Source organism: Ursus americanus, chromosome 3 (assembly GCF_024610735.1).
Source record: "Ursus americanus isolate L20-20 chromosome 3, mUrsAme1.1.p, whole genome shotgun sequence".
NCBI lineage: Eukaryota > Metazoa > Chordata > Mammalia > Carnivora > Ursidae > Ursus > Ursus americanus.
The window spans coordinates 93,435,350-93,461,431 of record NC_142129.1 but is presented as its reverse complement, the minus strand read 5'-3'; the positions used below and the strand labels follow the sequence as shown (position 1 = coordinate 93,461,431).

The 26,082-nt window shown below is 63.7% G+C and overlaps 2 protein-coding genes across 4 annotated transcripts; one reads left to right on the top strand and one right to left on the bottom strand.

Annotated features, from left to right (window-relative positions):
* The first annotated feature begins 648 nt into the window (after positions 1-648).
* On the top strand, positions 649-8,640 carry POLD2 (DNA polymerase delta 2, accessory subunit). Of its 2 annotated transcripts, none has more exons than XM_045793534.2 (11): positions 649-924; positions 2,255-2,505; positions 5,169-5,290; positions 5,477-5,600; positions 5,843-5,957; positions 6,138-6,336; positions 6,578-6,658; positions 6,798-6,955; positions 7,185-7,312; positions 7,742-7,843; positions 8,228-8,640. In XM_045793534.2, exons 2-11 carry the CDS (start codon positions 2,286-2,288, stop codon positions 8,386-8,388), a joined length of 1,410 nt encoding a protein of 469 aa, XP_045649490.1. In that variant the 5' UTR covers positions 649-924; positions 2,255-2,285; the 3' UTR covers positions 8,389-8,640. The 2 variants fall into 2 exon arrangements, with proteins under 2 accessions (XP_045649490.1, XP_045649489.1); XM_045793533.2 differs by lacking the exon at positions 649-924 and adding an exon at positions 1,241-1,493.
* Positions 8,641-8,799: 159 nt separating this feature from the next.
* Positions 8,800-21,389, bottom strand: AEBP1 (AE binding protein 1). Of its 2 annotated transcripts, none has more exons than XM_087861218.1 (24): positions 21,274-21,389; positions 20,261-20,757; positions 19,955-19,997; positions 18,512-19,279; positions 16,521-16,877; positions 15,931-15,993; positions 15,734-15,805; positions 15,453-15,587; positions 15,296-15,373; positions 14,519-14,596; positions 14,116-14,196; positions 13,954-14,007; positions 13,005-13,114; positions 12,787-12,926; positions 12,457-12,541; positions 12,213-12,357; positions 12,035-12,120; positions 11,582-11,705; positions 11,183-11,379; positions 10,884-11,063; positions 10,316-10,667; positions 10,097-10,236; positions 9,865-9,964; positions 8,800-9,691 (listed from the first exon to the last, which is right to left on the bottom strand). In XM_087861218.1, the coding sequence occupies exons 4-24, from the start codon at positions 18,762-18,764 to the stop codon at positions 9,021-9,023; spliced, it is 3,501 nt and encodes a 1,166-aa protein (XP_087717344.1). In that variant the 5' UTR covers positions 18,765-19,279; positions 19,955-19,997; positions 20,261-20,757; positions 21,274-21,389; the 3' UTR covers positions 8,800-9,020. The 2 variants fall into 2 exon arrangements, with proteins under 2 accessions (XP_087717344.1, XP_087717345.1); XM_087861219.1 differs by having other exon boundaries at positions 20,261-20,373; positions 21,274-21,362.
* Between the last annotated feature and the right edge of the window lie 4,693 nt (positions 21,390-26,082).

Below are 26,082 nucleotides of genomic sequence, written 5' to 3'. Positions count from 1 at the left end.
CTCTCCCTGCCATGCCGGTCCACCCGGCCCCGGCTTTCCGTGGAAACGCACTTATTTTGAGGTACCCCAAAGGTACCGCTTCCGTGAAGCCTCCCGGGAGCCCCAAGTCCTTTTGTCATCTACACATTTAAGAACATCTTTGGTTTCACGAGGAGAGAACAAATCGGGTTCGTCTCCTGCCGTGATGCGCGGAGTTACCACTGGTAGGTGGCGGGGCAGCCGCCACGCTGCAGCGGTGCGGCTGCAGGACCGGAGGGAGGGGAAGGGCTGCAGGCCGGCCCAGCATGGTGACAACAGCACGTTTCCGGGAATGCTGCACGGACGCCCCCCACACGCCTGTCCACCGTCCAGGGCGCCGGGGCGGCGGGTGGCGAGCGGGGAACCCTGGCACACACACACACACACACACACACACACACACACACACACACCCGGACCGACGGCGGGGTTCCTGCGGCTCCACACCGGCCCCGGGGGCCCCCGCCGCCTGCCCCGTCCTCACGGGGCTGCGGGAGCCTGAGATGCACTAGCCCGCCTGACGCGCCCCAGCCGCCGAGCTCTGGGGCCACCGACGTCACCACCCCCCGTCGTCGTGGAGACGAGGTCCGGCACCGGAAGCGGCGCGCGAGGAATGACGCGACGCATGTGCGACAGGCTCCGCAGCGTCGAGTATGAGCGAGCTCCACGGCTAGGGCGCTTGGGCTCGCCTCGGGGCCTCAGTGCCAGTGCGGAAGAGGGCACCCCGCAGCGGGGGCTGCGCGGGATGGAGGAGGAGGGAGACCCCGGTGGAGGCTAGGCCACAGCCCGTCCGCTTCCCTAACACTAACCCTAGCCCTAAGCGCTGCTCCGCCGTCCGGGATCCCAGTCCCGGGCCCTACCCTCCGCGGGCTGACCTTAGATACCCGCCTCCGGCCTAGCAAGCGCGTAAGTCCCACGGCACCCACAGGTCCGGCGTAGTCTGGGAAACCCGGGGCGCGTCCAGAGGCGGGGCGCTCGCGGATTGGCTGGAGGCGGAGGTGGGTGGGGTGGGTCGCGCGGGAGGCGGGGCGCGGAGGTGGGCGGGGCGGCGCGCGCAGATTGGCTGGAGGCAGTGCGCGGAGGTGGGCGGTGCGGTGCGCGCGGATTGGCGGGAGGCGGGGCGAGGAGGTGGACGGAGCGGCGCGCGCGGATTGGCGGGAGGCGGCGGGAGACAGGCGGCGCGCTGCTCGGGGACTGAGGTTCCGCGTCCCGGGAGCCGTGTGGCGGCGGCGGCGGCGGCGGCGGCGGGGCTGGGGCTCCAGTGTCCTCGCGTGACCGAGGGGTGGGCGGCGTCTCGCAGGGCACCTGCTGCACGCGCCGAGCCGAAGCCAGAGCGCGGGCCGGGGTGGCGGGGCTCCTTCCGGGGCCGCGGCCCGGCTCCGCACGTTTGGGCCGGAAGTTAGTTCGGGCTCCGCCGCGGCCCAGAGCCGTGAGGCCGAACCAGGGTACGAGCGCCTGGCAGCCGCGCTGAAAAGGTATACGGAAGAGGAGAGACTGTGAGCCGTGCCCTGCCGACCTCCGGTGGCGGCCCGGGCTGCTGCACTCCGGGAGCTCGTGTCCCAGTCACGGGAGGCAGACCATAAACTCACAAGAGGTTCCTAATGAATGCCACGAAAATCAGAATGGGAGACGTAGAAGTGCCAGGGGACGGTTGACAGTGAGATGTGAGCAAAGACAGCGGGGAATGGGGAGCCAGCGAGTCTGCAATGTGCAGGCAGGCACTCGGGAGAAGAGCTGGGGCAGATCTCAGGCCCTTGTAGGGACTTGGGGTTTCAGTCACTGCAGTGGGGAGCCTTTTGAGCAGAGGAGTGACTGTGTAGATTTTGTTTTATTTTTATTTAAAATAGGCATATTATTTCCTGGTAGCTTATATATAGTAAGGTTAGCCTCGTGCCTGAGATGGGGCAGGGGCAGGGGCAGATGCTATGTGGGATCTGAGTGCCAGATAGTTGTCCAGGAGTGAGGCAGGCAGCGGATGCCTGGTTTGGAGAGGGTTTAGGAGAGCCCCAGGTGGGAGACGCATTTCCTAGCTTTCCTCGTCTCCGTTTTTGAATGAGCATGACAAGGTGACACGTTGGGATCCAGCACCATTGATGTGCTGTTCTGAGCCATGTCTGGGATGGGCTGCCGCTGTGCCATCCTCCTCCCATGCCCCTAGGTGCAGTGGAGCCGCGGCGGGAAAGCCATGGGTGGGCAGGGGCTGCAAGGCTGCAGGGCTGCGTCTGTGTTTTCACAGTGACCGCCACCTCCTGGGCCTGAGCACAGCCATGTTTTCGGAGCAGGCCGCCCAGAGGGCCCACACTCTCCTCTCCCCACCATCAGCCAACAACGCCACCTTTGCCCGTGTGCCTGTGTCCACGTACACCAATTCCTCCCAGCCCTTCAGGCTCGGGGAGCGCAGCTTTAGCCGGCAGTACGCCCACATTTATGCCACCCGCCTCCTCCAAATGAGGCCCTTCCTGGTGAGCCGGGCCAAGCAGCACTGGGGTAAGTGATGCGTTCGGGGAAGTGCTTCCTCCCCGCCCGCCCAGAAGGGACCTGGGCTTTTGAGGAATGTCCTATGAGCGACCAGGTACAGCTGCAACCTTCTTTAGTTTACCCCACTTCCCGGTTATCTTGGGAAAGTAAACCTCTCTGTGCCTCAGCTTCTTCGGGTAGTTACGAGGATTAAATTAAGGAACGAGTTTAGTTCAGAGGCTGGGTTGGGGTAGGGCTTCGTTCTGGTGGGAACAGTGGTCATCTTACTGGTGTAGGGATGTTCGCCGTCTGGAGTGCAGATGACGTGCTTGTTTGCCCACGCGTGGCCACCCTGTGTCTCAGTGCAGCAGGCCAGGTACCTGGCCCCGGGAGCCCAGGTCCATGAAGACAGATCTCCCCCCCCTCAGAGGGGCTCCGTGTCTGCTGCTGGTCTGGGCCCTCCGTGCTGGTTGGGCATGAATCTCCCGTCCCACGGGCTCTTCTGTCTTTCCTAACCAGGGGCCTGGGCAGGGCTCGTCTTCTTCTTTCTTCCCCGGCTTGGTCCTTGACCTTGTCCTGCAGTTACATTATTTGTAGTGGTGAACAGGCCCCGCAGCTTCAACTTCCGGGCGATGCCACATTCCTCAGTCTTACTGTGGATCAGAGTGGCTTTCCGAGCCGTTTTCAGTTCATCTGAAATGTTTACAGGTGGGACTGTGTCTTATCCATCCACGTGTATTGGCCCCAGCCCTGGCCTTGGTGGTCCCAGCTCCAGACTGCACTGCAGAGAGCAGTGACGCTCAGACCCGTCCCAACGAGCCAAGAGAATCGACTCTGGTTTCATTACAAGGCAGCAAGGGGAACTAGACCATCACATCTGTTAGGGATGGCTTCTTTTGTCTCTGCGGGAGGCACGAGTGCTGTTCGCGTGTCCTCTGCCACGTAACGAGGTCTCCTTCCTGTGGCTCCCAGTGGCCTTTCCTTGCTTTCCTTGAAGTCCTTGGTGACATCCTCCTCGGCCCTGTGTCATTGCCACCTTTTAGGTTCTTTACGACAGCACCCACTCTGGTGCAGGTTTCTCTCGCAGTCACCACCTCTGCTGGCTGACAGCTGCCCAGTGACAGGAACACAGCCCCTCGGTCTGCCCACAGACGGGTCAGGAGTTCAGACAGTGGCCTGTGATGAGTGCAGCCTTGGCTGGGGGATGGATGGCGGCAGCACTGTCCGCTCGCCAGCCTGGTGGTGGATGCTGGCTGCTAGAACGCCTGCGTGTGGCTTCCCCGCGTGGCTTCCCCACGTGGCCAGGCTTTCTGACCAGAGGTTAACCTGTCTTGGGACTCGTCTCTCTCTCTCTCTCTCTCTTGAGCTTCCTGAACACGCTAAGCCCTTTCTTGTTGGCATTCCCTTCGCCTGGCACACTCTTTCCCTGTCTTCCCTCATGACCTCAGCTTAATGTCACATGCTTCGAGAGGCCTTGTCAGCCACCAGGGGCTTTCTCCTACCTTCTGCCTCAGCTTCTGTGTGTCCATGGCACTTGTCACAGTGGCCGAGCCCTTGTTCACTGCTGTCATCTCTCTCCCTCTGGGTTGTAAGCTTGGTGAGGGTGTGGATGGGCCATGCCATTCACTCTCGATGCTGGTGCTTGGCCCGATGCCCGCATGCCATCCAGCTAGACAGATGTCCTTCCCTCGACACAGGGATGTGTGGTTCTGCCTGGTGCTTAGGTGTGCACCTTAGATCCCAGCTGTGCAACCTTGGACATGTTACTTAACCTCTCTGTGCCTCCGCTGCCTCAAGCATGTGGTGGGACAGTAGCATCTCCCCTGCGTGTTGGCAGGCGCGGATGAGTGTCCCGGACAGTGCTCAGCACAGCCCCCGGGGGCTGAGTGAGGGCTCGGCAGATAAGCTTTGGAGTCTGTTGTTTCCGTGGGTGTCTGGTATTTCTCTTGGCTGCTGGCGCCCTCCTTATCTCGTTTTGAACTACTAGCCTTCACTCCCCAGGGTTTAGCTCTGTGGAATGTTCTTGCTTATTCCGGGGCAGAAGGGGCAGCTGAGCTCCGGAAGGGGCTGGTCCTGCGGCCACATTGTCCCATCAGCTCCTGGCAGCATTTTTCCCAGGCTCAGGGTCTTTACTGACAAACCCACAGGCCTTCTGGGACTTGTGCTCCTTCCTCTCGCCAGCCTGGGTGAGCCCTGCGCACCGTGCCTCTCTCCGGTTTTAGGGCAGGGTGCTTCTTTCTTAGAGTGAGTGTTACCACTTAGATGTACGTTGTATCCGTTTCCTGGTTGCTCCTTGCTGTCACAGACAGCAGAGTCCCAAACCGAGCAGCTTACCACACCAGAAACGTATTCTCTGTCCGTTCTGGAGACCAGGAGTCTGAATGCAGGTGTCTGCCAGCCGGGAGCTCCTCTTCCTTGGCTCTTCCAGTTTCCGGCAGCTGCCCATGCTCCTGTCTTTGCGTGTCTGCCTTTCTTCCAAGGACACGGGATACAGGGCCCGGCCACATCCCTCTGTCCTCCTGGGGCCGAAGCTGCTGGGCGGGGGGGGTCCAGTACTTGATGTTCTCCTTCCCCCTGGAGGCCGGGCCTGTGGTCTGTGGTGCAAACGGAGGCCTGTGCTCTGCCCCTTGGTGGGCGGTGGGGGCGGGGGGGGGGCCGGGTCCCTGAGCTCACGTCACGCCCATCATGCCCAGGTGGTGGGGTCCAGGTGAAGAAGCTGTGTGAGCTGCAGCCTGGGGAGAAGTGCTGTGTGGTGGGGACCCTCTTCAAGGCCATGCCGCTCCAGCCCTCCATCCTCCGGGAGATCAGCGAAGAGGTGAGGCCGGCACACTGCCTTGGGGGCACCGATGGGACCACCAGCTGAGGACCCAGGGAGTCAGGGCGGAGCCTCTGTCCCTGGAGGGAGGGTGGCGAGGGCTGCAATGCCATCTCACTGATGGGGCCTGGGAGCCCCAGGACCCAGCCTCTGGCACCAAGACTCCCTCCCGTCTCCGCCTTCCAGCACAACCTGCTGCCCCAGCCTCCTCGGAGCAAATACATCCACCCCGACGACGAGCTGGTCTTGGAAGACGAACTGCAGCGCATCAAACTTGAAGGGAGCATTGACGCGTCGAAGCTGGTCACAGGTGGGGGGCGGGGGGCAGGCCTGCAGGTGCTAGGACATCCCTCCGTCCCGGAGCGGTGGGCTTAGGGTCGGGCAGTGTGTGAGGCCCCGGGAGGGGGTCCCTGGTTCCTGCCTCCACCCAGAGTCTCGGTCCCGAGTCCTAAGTGAGAATATTCCGGCAGCTGGTTTTGCCCCCGCGGCGCCTGGAGGGAGGTGGCAGCCTCTCGGCCTTCCCTCCTGGAGCCTGACCCTGGTGCTCCCCAGGGACGGTGCTGGCCGTGCTCGGCTCTGCGAGAGACAGTGGGAAGTTCCTGGTGGAGGACCACTGCTTTGCCGAACTTGCCCCTCAGCAGCCCGCCCCCGCCCTCGACACAGACAGGTGAGAAGCAGGCGCTCGGGGGCCTGGCCAGGCGTCCCGGGGAGTCACGGCTGCTGGGCTCCGTAACCCCTGCTCACCCGTGACCGTGGCAGAGCTCTGCCAGTGGCCAGGGTGGGGGCGGCGGGGGTTGGGGGGCACCCGCTTTCTCAGCACCCAGGGGGACCCTGACTTCTCCTGCAGGTTTGTGCTGCTGGTGTCTGGTCTGGGCCTGGGTGGAGGCGGGGGCGAGAGCCTGCTGGGCACCCAGCTGCTGGTGGACGTGGTGACAGGACAGCTGGGGGACGAGGGGGAGCAGTGCAGCGCCGCCCACGTGTCCCGGGTCATCCTCGCCGGCAACCTCCTGAGCCACAACACCCAGAGCAGAGATTCCATCAACAAGGTGCGGCCCCCGCCCGCCCGCAGTCAAGCCCCTCCTGCCTCAGGGAGAGTCGGGGCACGGGGTCTTGCATGTCTGGTGGCCAGTGCCCCACAGTGAGGCTGGGGTCTCTGCTCTGGCCCTGCCTCCTGAGCGTGGCGGGGGTGGGGGCTGTGGCACAGAACCACCAGAGCAGGGGGGCTCTGGGCGTCCCTTTGATCTGAGCCTGTCTTGGGGCCTGACACCTGCGGACTTCTGTCCCCAGGCCAAGTACTTAACCAAGAAAACCCAGGCAGCCAGCGTGGAGGCGGTCAAGATGCTGGATGAGATCCTCCTGCAGCTGAGCGTGAGCGAGCTGGGGGTGGTGGCTGGGGATGAGATGGAGTCTGCGAAGCTGCAGCGGGCACCGGAAGGTGGGCCGGGGGGGGGGGGCGGATCTGGAGGGCACCGGGCCCTGCAAGCTCCCCTGCCCCTGTGCCCTCCAGGCGTCAGTACCCGTGGACGTGATGCCAGGCGAATTTGACCCAACCAACTACACGCTCCCCCAGCAACCCCTGCACCCCTGCATGTTCCCACTGGCCACTGCCTACTCCACCCTCCAGCTGGTCACCAATCCCTACCAAGCCACCATCGATGGAGTCAGGTAGCCGGTTGCAGCCACACCCCTGTTTGACCCCTGACCTTGTGCCTCTGTGGCACCAGGAGGGGAGGGTTGGGTCCAGGGCTGCAGAGGGCCCATTGGATCTGGGCTCTTTCTCAGAGTCGGCTTGGGACACCCACGGCGAGAGTGCCGGGGGAGCTCTGGGCTGCCTCCTGTGGGAGTACAGGCGGCGGCCCCCCGGGGTCGGAATCAGTGGAGCCTTGCCTTGCAGATTCCTGGGGACATCAGGACAAAATGTGAGTGACATTTTCCGGTACAGTAGCATGGAGGATCACTTGGAGATCCTGGAGTGGACCCTGCGCGTCCGTCACATCAGCCCCACAGCCCCGGACACGCTAGGTAACGGGACTCAGCCCCGTGGGCTAAGACCAGAGGACCAAGGGAGTCCTGATTGGGGGCCTTGATGCCCAGAGGGTTTGCAGCCTGAATTGGCACTCGCCAGTCCTGCCATGACCTAAGGGAAAGCCTAAAAGGTTGACACTAGTTCTGGAACCTCCTCTGGAATCTGAGCTCTGTCTACAGCCAAGGCCCTGCGTAGGGCTGAAGCCCACGGGGAGCATATTGGGAGCTCCGGCTGGCAGAACCCAGCACCCTGCCGCAGTGCCCACCCAGCAGGGCAGGCTGACCTGACCCCAGAGCCGTGGGGCCATGTCACAACAGGCAGGGCTGCTACCAGCAGAGCCCAAGCATGTGTGAGGGGCAGGGGTGGGGCCTTGCACCCTGACCGTGTGCAGCTGAGAAGCCCCAGCCACTGTGGGCTTTCTCCAGGTTGCTACCCCTTCTACAAGACTGATCCGTTCATCTTCCCGGAGTGCCCTCACGTCTACTTTTGCGGGAACACCCCTGAGTTTGGCTCTAAAATCTTCCGAGGTGAGTCCTGTCTTCTGGGGGCCCTGGGCCTGGGCTGTCACAAGGGACTCTGTCCTGGGGACAGGGCTCACAGAGAAGACCTCACTGGAATCCCCAGGCCCCGTGGGGTAGGCGGCGCACCTAGTGGCCAGCGGATGGAGCATGTCTGGGCAGGGGCTGATCGGTCCACACCTGTGCTGCAGGCTTAGTGCCCAACTCCGGTCAGCAGGGCTTAGCCTTTGACCTTTGTGCTGCCTTCTGTCCCTCCGTCTGGTCCAGAGGAGCTTCTGCAGCCAGCACTCCCTCGGGGCTGACAGGGATCTCCTGTTGGCTTCTGGTGACTTCCCTTGGAGCCAGGGCCCACCTAGAACCCAAGCGGGGGGTGCCTGTGTGGCTTCTTTACAGGCCCAGAGGACCAGAGGGTGCTGTTGGTGGCCGTCCCAGACTTCAGCACCACGCAGACCGCCTGCCTTGTGAATCTGCGTAGCCTGGCCTGCCAGCCCATCAGCTTCTCGGGCTTCGGGGCAGAGGATGAGGACCTGGGGGGCTTGGGTCTGGGCCCCTGACTCACAGAGACCCCAGCTGTCTGTTCTGTGCAACATTGACACTGCAGCGGCATTTACTTTATAATAAAAGCCCGAACAGGGGGCCTGGGTGGCTCAGTCCATCGAGCATCTGACTCTTGATTTCAGCTCAGGTTGTCATCTCAGGGTCATGAGATCGAGCCCCATATTGGGCTCATGCTGAGCGTGGAGTCGGCTTGACATTCTCTCGTCCTCTGCCCCTCCCCCCCCCCCCCCCGGTCTCTCTCTCAAATAAATAAATAAGATCTTTTAAAAAAAAGGCTGACCAGTGTGCTGGTGTTGGGCTCCGGGGCAGAGCTGGTGCGGGCTCCGGGGCAGAGCTGGTGCTGGCCCCGGCACTCGCGTGCATGCCGCTCTCCCTCCTCCCCCTCCCCGAGTGCTCAGCAACACGTCTGCCATGAGCTTGCTTTATTGGTGCGGCTGACGGGGCAGATGGCGGTGGAATCTGTGCGCACCGGGCCCTGCGGAGCCCGGCTCAGCCCGTCCAAGGCGGCCAGGAGCTTGCCTGCACAGCCTGGCTCCGCGGTGCCCTCCCGTGTGGGCCCCCTCCGGCCGGTCTACACCGAGGGCAGGGGGCTTCCGCGTGCTGATGGCGGCTGAGCGGGCTCGGGTGCTCAGAAGTCCCCAAAGTTCACTGTGTAGGTCTCGGCTGTGGTGAAAGGGAAATCTGGGCCCATGACCACCACCACCTCCTCCTCCTCCTGCTCCTCCTCCTGGTCCTGGTCCTCCTCCTCCTCCTCCTCGGGCCCCAGCTCTGTCCCAAACTCCGTCCCAAACTCCGTCACCACCTCCGTGTAAGTCTCCGTCTCCAACTCCTCCCAGCCCGCCGTGCCCGCCGTGGTGGCCTCGGGCGCCACGTGCCAGGGCCCCAGGCTGGCGCTGGGGGTGGGGGAGGCCGTGAGAGCGGGGGTGGGGGGCAGCGTGGCGGTGGGGGGCGCCGTTGTCGCGGGGGTGCTGGGGCCGGGGGTGGACGTGGCATTGAGGCGCCGGAGCCGCATCTGCTCGCGCATGCGCAGCCGGTACTGCAGGCGGCGCCGCTGCATGCGCCGCTGCTGGGGGGTCATGGGGCGCGAGGGGTCGATGCGCGGGATGGGCCGGTTCCCGTTCATGGCCATGATCTCGCGGATGCGCTTCCAGTTGGAGCGGGCCAGGATGAAGTTGCACTGGGTGGCCCCGATGTCATAATCCACGTTGCAGGTCTTGGCACTCGGAGTGTAGCCCTCTGCGTGGGCCGTCACGCGGTACTCACCCGGATTCAGGATGCGCCAGTAGTCACCACCGCTCGCTGCAGCGGGAGGCCGGGTGCTGCAGCCCAAGACGTCCCCCTCCCAGCCCCCAGCCCTCCCTCTGCCTCGGGCGGACCCCCTGGGGATGGGGGGGGGAGCATCTGGCCAAGACCTCGCACAGATCTGCCTCCCCACCTCAGGAAGGAGGGGCGGCCGTGTGCACACAAGGTACCTGTCTTCACACCGTGGTTAATGCCGCTCACGGAGATGGTGGCATTGGCGATAGGGATGCCCTGCTCATCGGTCACAACCCCCTTGATGCCACGGTGAACCTGCGGAGGGAGGCAAGGCCGGGGGTCCACATGCAGGCCCCACGCAGCCCGCACCCAGCTCCCCTGTCCCGCCGGGCCCCTCTGGGCCTGAGTTCCCCAGGACCCCAGCCCAGCCCAGTCCCCCCCCCCCACCTGCTCCATGAAGGTGAGCAGAGCCTCCTTGTTGTTCTCCCACTCGCGGGGCAGCTCACTCTCATGGGGGAACTTGTCACAGCCCAGGTAAATGGAGAGCTCCAGGCAGTTGGTGTGCAGGTAACTGAAGTCGTTGATGGCTGCGCAGGGGCAGACAGAGCCGCAGTCACCCGCGGGCCCCACCGGACGCCCCACCTGGCCCCTCCCAGGCTGACTTACTCCCAGACCGAGGGTTCCACTTGGCCCCGTTGACGATGCCCATGCCGCTGGTGTAGTCCTGTGCTTGGCACCCTCCCCGGTACGGCTCCGTCATGGTGAGGTGGGCAGAGGCGAAGGAGATGGCCAGCCAGCGGAAGATGGCGTGGTCCGGGGTCTCCTGGGCCTCAGACACCTCGTCTTCGTCTTCTCCCCGGGCAGCTGCCATGGCCGCGGCCAGCAGCTGCTCCTGGGTGGGCGTTCGGGCCATGTCGTAGGGGTAGGAGACGAGACGCTCACCACCGTTCAGGTTGGCCCCCAGCACGAAGGGGTTCTTCTCCATCCAGGCGATGATGGCTCGGACCTCTGTGGACACCTGGGGGCGGCCACTGTGTGAGGTCTGAGCCACAGCCTCCATCACCCTCCTTGCAGAAGTCCCCCCCCCAAGTACTCATGCCCCCTCTGTGTCCCCAAGCCTCTGCAGGCTCAGTGCCTAGCCTCAGTCACCCACCAGCGCACCCCCAAGTCCGGAGCTCAGGACCCCAGGGTCCGGGCTGCTCCCCCAGGCCTGCTAGCCAGGCTGTGGCCTCACCGTGGCGTCTGGGGAGAGGTAGCGTTCAGGAATGGGCAGGTTATTGTTGGGGACCCGGTAGGGGACCCATTTCCTCTCCTCCGCTCCCCAGAGCACAGAGTTGAGATCTGGGAAGTCTTCATAGATGTCAAAACCCTCCTCAGTCCACAGCCCCATCGCCCAGTTCCCAAACTCGGAGCCCTGGAGGAACCAGCGGGATTGACGTCAGCCTGCCCCCCCACCCCCCGCCCAGCCTAGCCCTGCCGCCCCCACCCACCAGCCCAGTGTCCACCCTCCCACCCCTCCGCTCCCCCACCCACCATCTGCGCTGCCACCTCGTAGCCATCGGGGTTCAGCGAGGGCACCAGGTGGATGCGCGTGTCCTGCACCAGGCTGCGCACGCGGGGGTTCCCGTCTCGGTACTCGCGGCACAGGTACTGCATGAGCAGCAGAAGCAGCTCTCGGCCCAGCACCTCGTTGCCATGGATCCCAGCCGTGTACCGGAACTCGGGTTCCCCTGCAAGGGCAGGAGCCTCAGCAACCCCCGGGGACCCAGAGGAAGGACCCAAACTGGCTCACACCCAGGCAGATGGGGGCAGCTGAGGTTTGTTGGGCCCGACAAGGCAGACGGGGACCCCCCGAGAGGCTCCAGAGACAGGCCCAGGGACCAGCTGCAGTGCCAGGGCCTTGCTCACATCCACGCCAGGGAGGGCCCTCACCCAGCTCGTGATCCCCAGGGTTGTCCGAGATCTCCATGGCGTAGATCTTGAGACCGCGGGAGCTCTTTCCCAGGCTGTACGTGCGGGTGATAGTGGGGCACTCCTCGTTCACTACCTTCATCAGCTGGACGCGGTGGGGGGGACACCGAATTACACAACCCACCCCCCATGGAGGCGGCCCTTGATGCAGCGAGTGCCAGGTGCTCCCACCCCCCTGGTCTGTTCCGTGGGGACGGCGTCTATGGTAGGAGTGGCTGCAAGCGACCCCAGCCCCTTTTGGGTCCTAGCACCAGAGGGAGACGCCCTGTGGGTTCCCCCTTCCCGAGGCGAGCGGGGGGCCAACCTCCCTCTCACAGGCCGTGTCTGGGATGGGAGCCCTGAACACAAGCTCCCCCGTGAGCCCTGAGCCCAGCTGCCGGACAGGCCCCCACGGCCCAGGGACAAGCGCCCTACCTGGCGCATGTCCTTGTAGCTGTGGTGTCGGAAGTCCAGATTGTCTGTGGTCACCACCTCGTTCTGGGTGTAGTAGCTGTGGACGGCTGCAGGAGGCGGGCAGGGCCCTGAGCCGGCCACCTGCCAGCCTGGCCAGCCCCCTCCCCGCCCCGGCTGCCCGCCAGCCCCCTGCACTCACGAGACATGGGACACCCCAGCACTTCCAGGCGCAGGCACAGGCTGCCGTTCCAGGTGAGCGGGTAGACGCGGATGAAGCGGGCCACCACCGGCTCCGGGAGCTCGCTCAGCACGGGCGTGTCCTTGTCCACATTCCCGTGGAAGGTCTGGGGAGAGGCCGGCCTCAGAGCAGCGTCGCCCCCGCCCCCGCCAAGAGCCCCCTCCAGCCCCAATGCCGGGGCAGAGCTGCGAGCTCAGGTGCCCACCATTTCCTCGTAGCCATTGGTGTACATCGTCCACGTCTGGCTGTCGTTGCTGAAGCCCACGAAGAAGGAGGTCACGAAGTCATCACTGGGGAGCAGATGGCAGTCAGGGCAAGGCTGCTCCCCCTGCCCCAGGTCCCGGGCACTCAGGAGCTGCCAGGGATGTGTGGGGCTTGCCCCAGGCAGCAGGAGCGGCTCCCACTCCCTCTACGTGTCATGGATGGCTGAATGCACATCCACGAGGATTGGGGGTGGCATGTCCTGCGTGGGACGCAGTCCTGGGCCCAGAGCCATCCACCCCTCGCTAAGTGCCTGTGTGTCTGGCTGACGTACTGGATGCTGGAGTCACGGCCCTGGGTGATGACGCCTGTGAACTTGGTGGTCCTTCTGGTGTCTATCTCGATCCACTGTCTCTGAGCGTCATCCTCAGCGCACCACGCCCCGTCATAGTAGTCGTCCTCCGTGGCCCCTGCCTGGTGCGGGTGGTGGGGACGATGAGCCGGGGAAGAGCCCCCCACCCAGCTGCAGGATGGGCGCCGCCCAACACCCACCTGCATGTTGAGCCTGCCTCGCTGTGCCCCCAGGCCGTGGCGCAGCATGGACGAGGCCCGGATCTGGTTGTCCTCGATACGGTGGGACTCCATCCCGATGGGGGGACACTCTAGGGACACGGCACCCAAGCCTGGTGGCCCACTGGCTCTGGCACTCCCTCCACAAAACCCAGAACGAGGAGCCCAGAGCCCAGGGCCCTTACAGCAGGGGGCGCTCGTCAGGGCAGCTGCGCCCCAGCCTGTGCTTCCCCTCCCTGGGCCTCAGCTTCCTCATCCGGAGAAAGGGCGGAGGCCGCCAGCTCCAAAAGGCCACATGCTCACATGAAACTACAGGGAACAGCTACCCCAGAGCTCAGCCCCTCGTAGGCACCGCCTGCATCAGGGCCATCTGCACACCTGCCTTGTGCTGAGTTCTGTCCCCGCGGGTTAATCCCAGGGCAGAGATACTCCAGCACCTGCCCCTTCTGGGTCCCAAGAATTTAAGAGCAGGAAAGGATTCTGGAGGCCTGGACCATCATCGGGAAGTCCAGGATGAGGATCCACATGTGACTTTGAGTCATTTGTCCAGCACCCTTACCCTGCTGTCACTGCATGGACCTCAGCCCCCCCCAGCCCCTTACATACTCCAGCCCCCACACACATGCCAGCCCCCCCACCAGTCCCCACACCGACTCCCCAGCTCCCCAAACCCCAGCCCCCACACCTACCCCTCAGTCCCCACACACACCCAATCCCCCCCACACCCCAGTCCCCTCAACCCCCAGACCCCACATATACCAGCTCCCCCACATACCCCAGACTCCCCACATATACCAGCCCCCCACATACACCAGTCCCCCACATACAGCAGCCCCCCACACACTCCAGCCCCCCAACCCCCAGCCCCCACACCCACCCGCCATTCCCCACCCTCTCCCCAGCCCCCGCAGCCCCCAGGCCCCTCACTCACTGACTTTCTCCGTGGGAGCCCACTCCTCCTCCAGCTCCTCACCCTTCCGGGGCCCTGGAGGCAACAACGGGACAAGTGGTACAGAGGGTCCAGGAGCCTCAGGAATGCAATTGCTCTCACACAGGGACCCCGGCTGTGTGGCTTCAGCCCCCAGACACACACCTTTGTGGTCCTTGCTCTTCTCCACAGTCCACTTGTCATCTGTCTCCTCTTCCTTGGGGCTGCCCTCCTTTTTGGGTTTCTCTGAACAGTGGAAGGTAGAAGAATCCTGTTATCTTAGCCCTGGGCTTCAGGGGGCAGGGGGCTCAGGGGGCAGGCCTGCACTGGGGCAAGGAGGTCAGGGGTCAGGTCTGCAGGGGGTTCAGGGGTCAGGCTTGTGGGGGCGGGAGGCACAGGGGATTGGGGGTCAGGCCTGCACCGGGGGCAGGCCTGCAGGGGGGGGTGGGCGTTAGGCTGAGTGGGGCAGGGGGGTCAGAGGTCAGGGCTGTATGGGGGGTGGGGGCAGGGGGGGTCAGGCCTGCACTGGGGGTCAGGCTGGGGGTAGGAACAGCTTGGTTCCACTCACTCAGCTCCTCCTTCTCTTCATCTGTCTCCAGCTCAGTGTGGGGTTTCCTGGGTCTGGGAGGCCCGAAGTAATAGTCCACTGTGGGGAGGCAGAGCCCTGCTGAGGTGGCCCAGATGCTGTCCCCAGGGCCCCTCTGCGAGCCAGAGCTCCTACATCCACAGGGGCCCGGCCGGCAGGACTGGGAAGGGGGGAGAGCATGAGGAGGAAGTGGGATCAGGGCCTGCCCATGAAGAATCCAGGGAGGCAGGGATGAGGAGGGAGGGTCTCCTGGGGGAGGCCCCCTAGGCACAGGTAGGATGAGCAGAGCCTGGGAAGTCACCAGCTTGGGGAAAGGTGGGCCATGAAGTCTGGGCAGGGAGTGGGGCACACACAGGACACACCTTGCGTGACACCTGACACCTGTGGCCCGGAGGGAGGGGGTGGTCTTGAGTGAGGGCTGAGCTGGGGCGAAAGGTCAGTGGGAGGGATTGGTGGGGACCTGGGGGCAGGGAAAGGGCAGGGCCCGGCTCAGGCCCACGGGGACACAGGCGCAAGAGGGAGAGGACAGTGGCTGCCCAGAAGGAGCTGGAGTCCTGTGCCATGACGCCAGGCAGAATGGGAGCAGGGGACGGAGAGTGAAGCCCACTAGGGTTCGGGAGGGACTGGCCCGAGGGAAGAGAGACGAGAGGGCTGTGAGCCCATGTGGGCACGGAGGGGCACGGGAGGGCCTGCGCCAAGGCAACTCCCACCAAAGCCCCGGAAGCAAGGGGGTGGCCAGTCGGGGTCCCGGGCACTCACTGTCATCATAGTGGGGGATCACGTAGCCATCCCCGTAGTCAGGAGGCAGGGGCGGTGGCAGCGGCTTCAGAGGCGGCTCTGTGGAGGCGGGAGGCAGGGGTGGGCCCAGAGGCCCCATGCCGGGCACCCCTCCCTCCCCCAGCTGTCCCCATCCTACCGATCCTCTCCTTGGGGGCCTCTGGCACAGGCCCAGGCAGCTCGGCCTTCTCCTCCGGGCGCTGCGGCCAGACCCGCTCGGGCCTCCTCCTGCTGGGGGGCGGCCGGTGCTGCTTCTGGCGCCTGATGTACTCAACTGAGGGGAGGGCGGGCTCTGAGCCAAGGCAAGGCCCCCTGGAGGGCGGTGGGGTGGGGAGGGCAGGGCCTCGGGGTGGACCCACCATCGGCGGGCCCTGGGGCCAGGGGTCCGGATCCAGACAGGGGCAGTGGGCTCCTACTCACAGTCCTCGTAGTCCTCCCTCTCTATCTGGTCGTTGTAGTCCAGCGTGGGCGGCTCGGCCTCCTCCTCCGGCTCTGGGGGAAATGCTCAGGGCTGCCTTGTCGAGGACACTCACAGATGCCCCTCCCCAGGCCCACGCTAGAAAGCCAGCCAGCCGAGGCAGCGAGTCCCCAAGGGCAGGTGGATATCGGCCACTCACCAGACTGGCGCTCCGGGTCAGTTTCTCCTCCTGGACCCAGCCAAGGACTTGGGAGGGCCCCGCCTGCAATGCAAAGCCCACAAGCCGGTGGACAGGAAGCCCGCCCTGACCACTGGTTGTATAGGGAGCCCCCCGCAAGACCTAGGCCCTGACGACAGCTCCCGAAGCCTGAGCTCACTCCCAAGAGGCTGGGACCGCTCTGGCCTTCAGCACCCTGCTGGCATCTCCTGGGGCCAGAGAGCTGGAGGGCTTTCTGGGGAGCCCAGGCCCCAGCAGGAGGGCTCCCCAATGGCTCAGGGCTCAACAACACACGGGAGGAGGGATCTGCGTGGGGCCCGGGGGACAGATCAAGGACACTGGAGAGCAAACGCCATTCACAAGGCTGCCAGGTGGCCCCTACCCAGAGGAGGCAGCCACCCCGAGGGAGCTCCAACCAATGGCTATGCACCTGACTACAGCGAGCTTCCCGAGCCCACCCTCTCTGAGGCCCTCGGGATCTAACTGCAGGAGGCAGAGGCCTAGGGACCCCCTCTCCCTCCCAGTAGCCTAGCAGCTCAGAGCCCCACAGCCCCAGGATTGCCGGCACACACCTCCCTCCTGCGGCAGCTCCTCGGGGCCGGGGCCGGGAGGCAGGGGCCGTGGCCACCACGGGGTTTCTGAGGGGGTCGGGGTGGGGGGCCTCTTCCCAGCCGAGGGCTTCTTGGTGGCCTTGGGTGGTTTCTCCTTGGGCTTCTTGGTGGCCTTGGGTGGTTTCTCCTTGGGCGGTTTCTCCTTGGGCTTCTTGGTGGCCTTGGGTGGTTTCTCCTTGGGCTTCTTGGTGGCCTTAGGAGGCTTCTCCTTGGGTTTCTTGGGTGGCTTAAGGGACCCCTCCAGGGGTTGCTTGGTCGCCTTGAGGCCTTTGTCCTTCTTCCCTTTCTTCCCTTTGTCCTTGGCCTTTTCCACAGGTGCTGTCACAAATGCAGGTGTAAGTCAAATCAACGGAGACTTCGCTCCATACCTCATGTAGCCGCCCCAAGGTGCCCACAACCCCAGGCACAGCGGCTCCTGCGGGTCCTGTGTTTCTTGGATTGGGAAACCGAGAGGTTAAGTCACTTGCCCTCGTGGCAGAGCTGGGATCAGAACCCAGGCTTTCTGTCTGCAGCTCTCTGCCGCCAACACCACAGCTTGGCCCAGGGAGCAGGCCCTCACCCTCCCACCTGCCAAAACTCAACAGAGGCCCCTCAGCATCCCCTTCTTCCCCACGTGTCCACTCAGCTGATCAGGGAGCGTTATCCTGTGCCGGGCACGGAACAGGCAGAGAGGTGACTGAGCCATCCAGGCCGGGGGAGTGCCCGGTGTAAAGGGGAAGGAGGTCTCATCCCTGCCAACTGCCACACAAAGTCAAGGGCCTGGGCCTGGGACCTCCTTGCAGGGGCAAGAAAAGCTTCAAAGAAAAGGGTCACTCATGCCTGTTTCAAAAAGTAAGGGGTCTGGGGTGGGTTGGCAGCTCTAACCAAGAGGGGGTCCTGGGGCCACACAGAGGATTGGGGGGCTCTCCCCCCAGGCACCCAGCTGCTCAGCCCTCTCAGAGTCTGGGGGAGGAAGCAGGAGCAGGGCACGGGGCAGTCTGTGGGAGTCCCCCAGGCCCCTGAACAAGTGCAATGGAGAATGTGATGGGGGTGGTGGCCGGAGGCCTAAACACAGAAAAATTTACAGAATGCACACAGCCAGGAGAAACAGGGCTGCCACAGCGGCATCCAGGAGGCCAGGACAGTAAGCCTGGAATGGGGAGTAGAGGTGGGGGGGGAGGCCATGTTGGGTCCTAGGACCCGCCCCCCAAGGGGTGGGGAAGGAGCCAGGAATGATCTAGAAGAGGACGCAGGGGAGGGGCCGCTGACCTCAGGAATGATGAATGGTGCTTTGGAGTCTCCTGGGAGAGAGAGATCAACAGGACCCTTGCCCCCCTGCAGAAAGTCACCACACACAGCTGAGGTTTACTGACAACTGATTATGTAAGAAGCCCTGGGCCACGTGCCCTGTGATGCACCCCCACAGTGAAGCCCCGCGCCACGGAGACTGTGCTGCCCACTGCTCCTGGCAGCCCCCTCACCTGCCTCTGCGCTCTTGGAACAGGAGGCCGGGCAGGAGGGTGCTGGAGACCTTCCCAAGGAAGGTCTGAAGCTGGGACTCTGGGGGTGGCGTGGGCACAGCCACACAGGGTGTGCCACACACAGGCCCCATGAAGACATGAGGGCAGCTCACAGGACAGACTTGGGGAGGGGGCAGCAAAGTCTCCACGTGGCTCAATGCTCATCCTTCTGGGGGGCAGAGGGGGGCTGGGGGTGAGGGACCGGAGGGCCCAAACCTCCGGCCGCAGACCTGCTGGATGTGCGTCCATGCCGAGGGCTACGAGCCAGCACTGACCTCTGTCTGGCGCAGGGTCCTGCCAGACATCTGGGCTCTCTTGTGCCTCACAGAGCAGACTGGACAGCGGCCAAACCCCTGCCAGGGCCTGCCATTGTCACCTGAGATGCGGGGCACCCCGAGGTCCCCCATTGCACGGTGGGCCACCCCCCAGGCACGGCGCCCCTGGGGATCTTACCCTCTTTGGCCACCCCCGGGCGCGCCCCAGGCTTGCCCCCCGTCTGGGCTTTGCGGGCGCGCAGGGTGGGCTCGGGGGGCGGCGGCGCCTCCAGGTCGTCCTCCCGGGTCTCGGGCTCCAGCTCCGACAGGAAACCCTCGAGGAACTCCTCGATCTCGTCGTCGGTCAGCACCGTCTGCGGGCGCCCCCCGGGGCACAGCGCCAGCAGCGCCAGGAGGCAGCCAAGCAGGGGCGCCCCGCGCACGGCCGCCATGGCCGGGCTTGCGTGGGGGGCAGGGGCGCGGGGGGCCCCGGGGACGAGGGGCGGGAGACTCTGGGGAGGGGCGGCAGAGGGGTCTCGCGTGGGCGGGGGCTCCGGGGTAGACGGAGGGCTCCGGGCAGGAGCGGGAGGGAGGATCCGGGGTGGGGCGAGAGGGTTCCGGGCCGGGCAGTGGCTCAGGAGAGAGTGGGGGGCTCAGGGGTGGCCGGGGGCCTCTGCGGCGCTGGTGGCGGCTGGAAGGTCCGGCCCCGCGTGGCGCGCTCCCGCGCGGACCGCCTCTCCAAAGCTCCAGTGGCGGCCGGGGCGGGGGCGCCGGGGCTTCCGGAGCCGGCTCCCCCCACCCCTGGGGAAGGAGGAGGAGGAGGAGGAGCCGGGCGTGGACGGAGGGGCTGCGGGGGCGGGGGGGGGGGGTGCGGCGATCTGTCCCGGCGCCGCGCGCTTGGCACTTTCCGGAGCGGTATCTGGGGCCGGCGTCCCGGGCCCGGAGGCCTGCGCCTAGGACGGAGGACCTGGGGGAGGGGGAGGGAGAGTCGGAGGGGACGGGGGTCTTGAGGACGCAGGTCCCAGGGGTCCAATGGCGCCCCCCACCCCCCGACGCTGGGTCTGCAGCACCGCGCTCTAGTAGGCTGGGACCGGGAGGCGAGATGCCACCAAGACCAACGGAGGGGATCGGGAGCCCTGACGGCAGAGCCCAGGGTCTGGGCTTCCTTCCGCCTCTGGTTTCTGAGACCCCCCATTTCAGGGCTCTGGTCTGGCGGTGAGGGCTCTTGGCCAACCGATCCTTCCCTCTCTCTGGAGGCTTGGGCTGGCAACTCTGGAACTGTCACCAGCTTTCCTTCAGACGCCCAGCTAGTTTCCCCGGTCCGTGAGCCCTGTGCTGGTTCCCGGTGAGGGACAGCTCTTCGGGAACTCACTCTCCAGTGGCAGGCAGGTGCAAACCTGCCCTCAGGGCAGGCCAGCTGCTCTGCTGGGGCTGGGAGTCTCTAAGTAATGTCCCCCTCCCCCCAGGTCCTGGCAAACAAGGGCAAGTTTGGAAGGGGGCAGAGAGAGGAGATTCCTTTCCAGTTGTATTAAATTTGTGTATAATTTCACAGGAATGGGACTCCGCACTCACGCAATGATTTCCATACAAGGTGAGGGGTTTCCTGCCCACTCCTACACCTGGATCCCCGCAGCCCGCTTACCTGTCCTCTCCAGCAAATGGTACAGCCTCAGGTCAAGCCAGGCCTGGTCAAGGGAAGATTTACGGGTAGTGCCTGTGTGCCCAGATCCACATGGAAGGTACAGGAGCCACAGAGGCAAAGTAGACCAGACGCTGCCTCCGAGGACCCAGCTGGGGAGAGACCTTGTGTGCCTTTAACCCACCAAAGCTGTGTGCTGGGGTGTGCCACGGGGACAGTCACTAGACACTGAGGCAGGAGGTGCTACTGTCTGGGGCCAGTCCCCTCCCCTAGGGTTTCTTCTGTTTCCTGCAGTGAACCCTGCCTCACCTCTGTGGACACACGGCTTTCCCACCAGCTCAGATCCCAGCATGGACGGCCATGTCTCTCGTTCCTCTTACCAGAACCTGGTTCTTAAAGACTGTTCACGGTAGCTGCAGCCACTGCATGGACGGGGCGGGGGGGGGCACATATATTGGGTAGTGGGAGAATTTCAGGATCAATCAGTAATATCTGTATGGGTGCCAGCATAGATCAGAGAATCCAAAATAGATTAGTAATGTCTGCCATGGGTGCTGGCGTAGGAAGTTAGGACACGTGTGTTTCCATAGGCATCTTGAAGGGCAAATGTCAGCTGGCCCCAAATGGGCCTCACACCTGAGGCTGGAGCTCCCAGAGCAGAGGGAATGAGGAAGCGAGAAAAAGCACAGCTCGATTCCACGGGTCAAGTTTAGCAGCAGTCAGCCCTGAGCCAAGGTTGGCCCCGTGTAGTAGCTGGGAAAACCCAGGAGCCCCTGGGATGATCGACAGGCAGTTTGGACCTTGGACTAAAGGGAAAGAGAAGGAGCAGGTCAGGAAGCCCTTGAGCCTCTGCACGCAGCCACGGGCAGCCTGAGAGATACTGTGGGGGCTGCTGGCTCAGCCCCCGGACCGGGAGCAGGACCCAGGAAGGCTCTGTACGCCTTCTGTTCAAGGCCCTTCCCTCCCTTCTCCCTGGCTCACCCTTGTCCGTGCTTAAAAAGGCAGTGGGACCATGTCAAGAGCTGGTCCCGAGGGTCCCACCCCAGCTCCGCCCTCTTGGCCATCTGAAGGCAGCAAGTAACCCCCTGAGAGCCTCAGGTGCAGAAAGAGCGTGTGCTCTGCCTGGCACGATGTCAGCGGTGAGAACACGCCAGCGCCCAGCTCTCGTCATGTCCCCCCAGAGACCACGGCTGCCCACCTGAGCTCTCAAAGAGCACCACCCACCCTCTGCCCCCAGCCAGGCCTCCTGGTCCCTGTGCTGTACTCGCCCTGTCATGTGTCCCCAGGCTGGTCCCGGCCATAGAGATGAAGCAAGCTCTTACCCGTAAATGTCCTCTGTGAGTCTCTGAATCATCGTTCTTGAAACTTTGTCTTGGAATTTGCTCTGCGGCCCCCAGTTGAGTGTGTCGAGCAGGGAGGCTCAAGGCTGGGGGTGGGGGTGGCGGGGGGGGGGGATGCTGGGGAACGTCACTTCCCTGGGAACGCTCCTGAGTTCAGCTGGCTCACACATGGATCAGATTTGGGCCCAACATCTCTGCCAGGGAAAATAGAAACCGTAAAAAAAATCAGAAAGGAATAGAAAGAAAGTTTTCCTCAGCCACAGTGAGTCACCAACGGGGACATGAGCAAAAGCCTCGTGGGGAGCTGGGCAGGGGGTGGGGGCAGGGAGTTGGGGGCCCTCTGCCCCCAAGTGTCTGGGCAGGTGGAGAGCAGGATGGACTGCTGTCCAGGCCGGGCCAGGACCCCCCGGTCCGTGGGTGGCGCTGGGACCCCTCTTCACTTTCAGACTCGCACCCTGGAAGGCCCTAGAGCTGGGCCCAGGTTCTGCCTGGGGGCAGGGAGGCAGCCACAGGGCCTGTGAGTCTGGCAACTAGCCAGACTCCCCAAGGGTAGCACAAGGGAGGTGGGGGGGGGGGTGGGAGGCTCCGTTCACCCTTTCAGGGCCCGGTGTCTCCTGCTCCCAGGTGCGGCATTGGTATGCATGTCCAAGGGCTCTTGGAGCTAGTGGGGGTCTGCTGGACACCCTGGCCTCTGCACCCCCACCTCCAACTTCCCGAGAGAAGCCTGGGCCTTCCACTCGCTCCCCAGAAGGGTCTGCCCACGGGGCCACAGTAGGACTGGACTTGCCAGGGAGAGGGAGAGGGAAAGGAGAGTGATCTCTCAGCCTGGTAGGCCCACTCTAGCTGCCTCCGGAGAGAGGAAGGAGTGTTCGCGGAGGAACCTGTGGGCTGATGGTAAGTCCTCAGGAGAGAGAGGTGGAGGGGCTCTCCCTACCCAAGGTCAGGAGTGGGGGCCCTCAGAGGTCAACACCAGCGCCGTCCGGGAGGAATGGGGAGTGCGGAGGCCCTAAGGCTGCCAGGAGGGCCAGGGGACATGTAGGCCAAGCTGTCAGGTGGGGGGGGCCCAAGGCAACGTTGCCCCTTTCAGTAATGCCCCCCTGGCCCCAGCAAGGTGTGCTGGGGGAGTCAGGAGCTCCCACATTGGAAGGGCAAGAAGAATGGGAAGGAATGGAACCCACCCTGTTTCCAGTCTCCTGGGGTCTGTCCCACAGGGCGGGAGGGGGGGGGAAGGAAGATGCTGTGGGCAGGGCAAGGAATGGGAGCTTTGGTTTAGATCAGGCAGGCTTTCAGATGAGGCAGCTTACCTCCCCACAGAGACCGCAGGATGGGCCTGGGGCAGGAGGGACAGGAGATTTCCCCCTTCCTGCCCCCATCCCAGAAGTCAGTCTTAGAACTGTGACCTCGAATAATTCTGTTGACTGAGTCTGTGTTAGTATCTGTCTCTGCAGCTCAGTTAGGAGGCTGTGCTGGCCTGGGCCTTGGAAAGTGTGAGGGTCACTCCCATCCTTGACCCCCACCCCGTGACCTTGGCCCTGTTCCCACCACCCACCAAACCTCAGGGTTCCTGCTTTCAAAATGTGGTCACTGGAAGCACTAGGGAATGCTGGTGGGGGGCCATGGGGTGGAGGTAGGGAGGCCTTGGGGGGAGGCAGGGAGAAGGCCCTCTACTGGCCCTTCTGGGGAAGAGCTGAGCTCTGGGCCAAAAGATGTCCCCAGACCAGCCAGCGGGCCAGCAACCCCAGCAGGGGACTGCCTCCCCCCATATTGCTATGGCTGCAACATCCATGGTCTCAGTGCCCTCCCCCTCCTAGTCTCCAGCCCACAGCCCCCCACCTGGTGCCAGCGCCCTCCCCTTTGGGCCCCCAGGCAACATGTGCCATGACTCCGTGGTCGTGTCTCCTGGACTGGCTCACTGGTTCCTGGAGCTCTCAGCAAGGGGCCAACCTAAGTGTGGCCCAGAGAGCCAACAGGCATGGAGGCAGTCTTCCCCTGGAGACGCTTAGGCTGAAGGGCACAGGACGTCAGGGACTGGACGGTCCAGAGACAGAGGGCAAGGAGAGGGTAACAACCCGTGGGGAGACAGCGTCCTGGCCTATGGGAGAAAAGGCAGGGGGGATCTCAGTGGGGGAGAGACTCAACCCCCTTCCCCCAGGCTGGGACTCCCCCGTCAGGCACGCACGCACGTCTCCGGTCCTGGCACATGGGTGGCAGACGGGGAAGTGATTCACGGTTGTCCAGTAGGCCGGCATCTTTCCCCATCCCTAAGTGAGAAAGCAGCCGCTCCGGGAGAAGTGATGTGTTCAGGTCACAGCATGTCACCGACGGGGGAGGGCCAGGCACAGACTTCTGAGCCAGACTGAATGCTCTTTCCATCTGGGCTCCACAGCCTCTGGCCCCGGGCCACGGGGCCGTGGTGGCTCTAGTCCCTCCTGCTGAGGCCCGAGTGTCACCAAGAGATACCCTGGTCTCGGCCTGGGCAGAGATGGGACATTGACCCACCAACAGCACCGCTTGCCCACGGTCTGGCTGGGGCAGCCGCAGGGCAGAGGAGCTGGGACAGGCAGGAGTGGCAGAGCCTGGGAGGCCTGGCGGAGACCCTCCTAGGCTCCCGGGGCGTCAGGGGAAACAGCTCAGGTACCAAGGCTGGGCCATGGGGGAAGCGAAGCCTCAGTACTAAGGTGGCCGAGTGGGGCCTTCAGAAGGGCCTTCCTCCACGGCCCGGCCAGCCAGCCCACGTGTGGGGGTGCTCTCTCTCTCAGCCCATGTGTGGGGGTGCTCTTGCTGGGAAGGCCTGGGAAGCCCGGGCTCTGGACGGCAGGCCCTAGGATCACATACCAGCTCCTCTCTGCCTCCTGGAGCCCTGGGTTTGTCTCCAGGGAGCAAGGAAGAAGGCCCCGGGCCCATCCCTCCTGCTCGCTTCCTCTAGGAGCGGCCCCTAGGAATGCCCCCTTGTCTGCAGTCTGGATGTTACTGGGGGTGGGGGGGTCAGGCCGCTTGGGGGCCATGGGACCTGGGGTCTCCCAGACAGTGTCTAGTCGTCCATACAACTGGCAGAACAATTTCCCTGGTTTCTGACATGTGATTTTCCACAGTTCGGTGTCCCCGCCCAGCTCACCAGGCCTGCTCTGCTGAGTGAGCAGAGTTCACCCGGATTCCTTCCACTCACCGCAGGACCCAGCCCCCCGGGGGACCGGGGTCACCGCAGCCGCGGGGGCGCTGCCCGCTGGCGGGGGGCAGGCTTCCAGCGCCCTGAGAGAGTCTGTGTCCGCAGACGGGACAACGGCGTGCGGCACAGGCAGCCGGACAGCCTGCCAGTGTCGCGTCCCAGGGGAGTGGCTCCAGATGGCGTCTGGTGGGAAATACAATGTGGATCCTAGTACCCCGTCCTCACCCAGATTAACTCCCGATGGGTGGAAGATAGAGCTGTTAAAAGAGAAGCCATCACGGTCTTCAAGGAAAACAGGGGTCTGAGTTTGGGTTCCTCTTGGGAGAAGTTTCTCGGCAGAAACGGCACAAGTTTCAAGAACTTGGGCTGATTAAAGTTTTAGCTTTCATTTCAAAACATACTGAAGCTTAAATTAACAGGCAAAAGAAATGCTGGGGAAGGACCGATGGCCCCAGACAGAGAGAGCATTGTAAGGGGTGCACCACGACCTCAGAGCGGCTGTCTGAGCCTCCGTTTCTCCCCTCCAGCAAGGTGTCACAAGGGCATGAGGACTCCCTCAGATAAATCTAGAAAGCTGTGCCCCCAAAAAAGCGTCTTTGCTAAAAGGAAGCTGTTCAATAAAATTCTTTACATTTTTAAACCAATCTGACTTGGTTTCCGTGATGACACAGAATCCGGCAATTCACAAAAGTACAAACGACCGTGGCCAGTGAATACTTGCAAACTGTCGACCTTCTTAAAATTCAGGAAAATGCAAATTAAAATATGCTTAGTGCTACTTTTCCTATGCAAGATGCTCCAGGATTGAACGGCTCCTGGTGTAGGCGGTGCTGGGGAGCCACTGAGCACTGTCACTCAGGGTCATTTGTCTGCAAAGAACAGGACGGTGTTGTGCTTGCTCACCGTGTGTGTCCGACGGGGCTGGGGACGCCCCAGAGCGGGTAAAACGTTACTTCTGGGCGTGTCCATGCCGCTGAGGCGCATATGCGCACTGGGACGGGCGGACCCAGGCGTCACTCGAGCTGAGATAGACCTCTTCTCCTATCCTCTGAATTCGGCACCCCAGGTTCCCAGGCCTTTGAGTTTGGACCGAACCACAACCCCCCCTGCTGTTCTGGGCCTCCAGCTGGCAGACGGCAGACCGAGCAAGACTTCTCAGCTTCCGTAATGGCCTGAGCCCCACCTGCATGAGAGATCAATCTCTGTCCCCTTCCCCTTCCCTCTCCCCCCCCACACCTTCTCTCTACATCTATGTATCTGTATATATAGTATGTACATACACATTTGTTTATAGTGATACACACACGTATACCCTATGGGTTCCATTTCTCTGGAGAACCCTGGCCAGTAATACCTCTTCCACAGCACCCGAGCCCAGACCAGCCATCCCACGGACCCCCCCCGCCGCCCTGGGGACCCCTTTCCTCTGCAGCCCAGCCTTCCTTGCCCCCCAGGCCCCCCCACACCCCAGGACGTCAGCTCACCACGTGTCCCTGGGAAGGCTGGGGCCAGGTGACTGGACTCCAGCCTACCCCTTGTTCCCATCGACCTCAGCCAGAGGACCGGCCACATGCACACCACACGGGGCTGCACCGGGTCCCCTCCCCGGGCACCACGAGAGGACC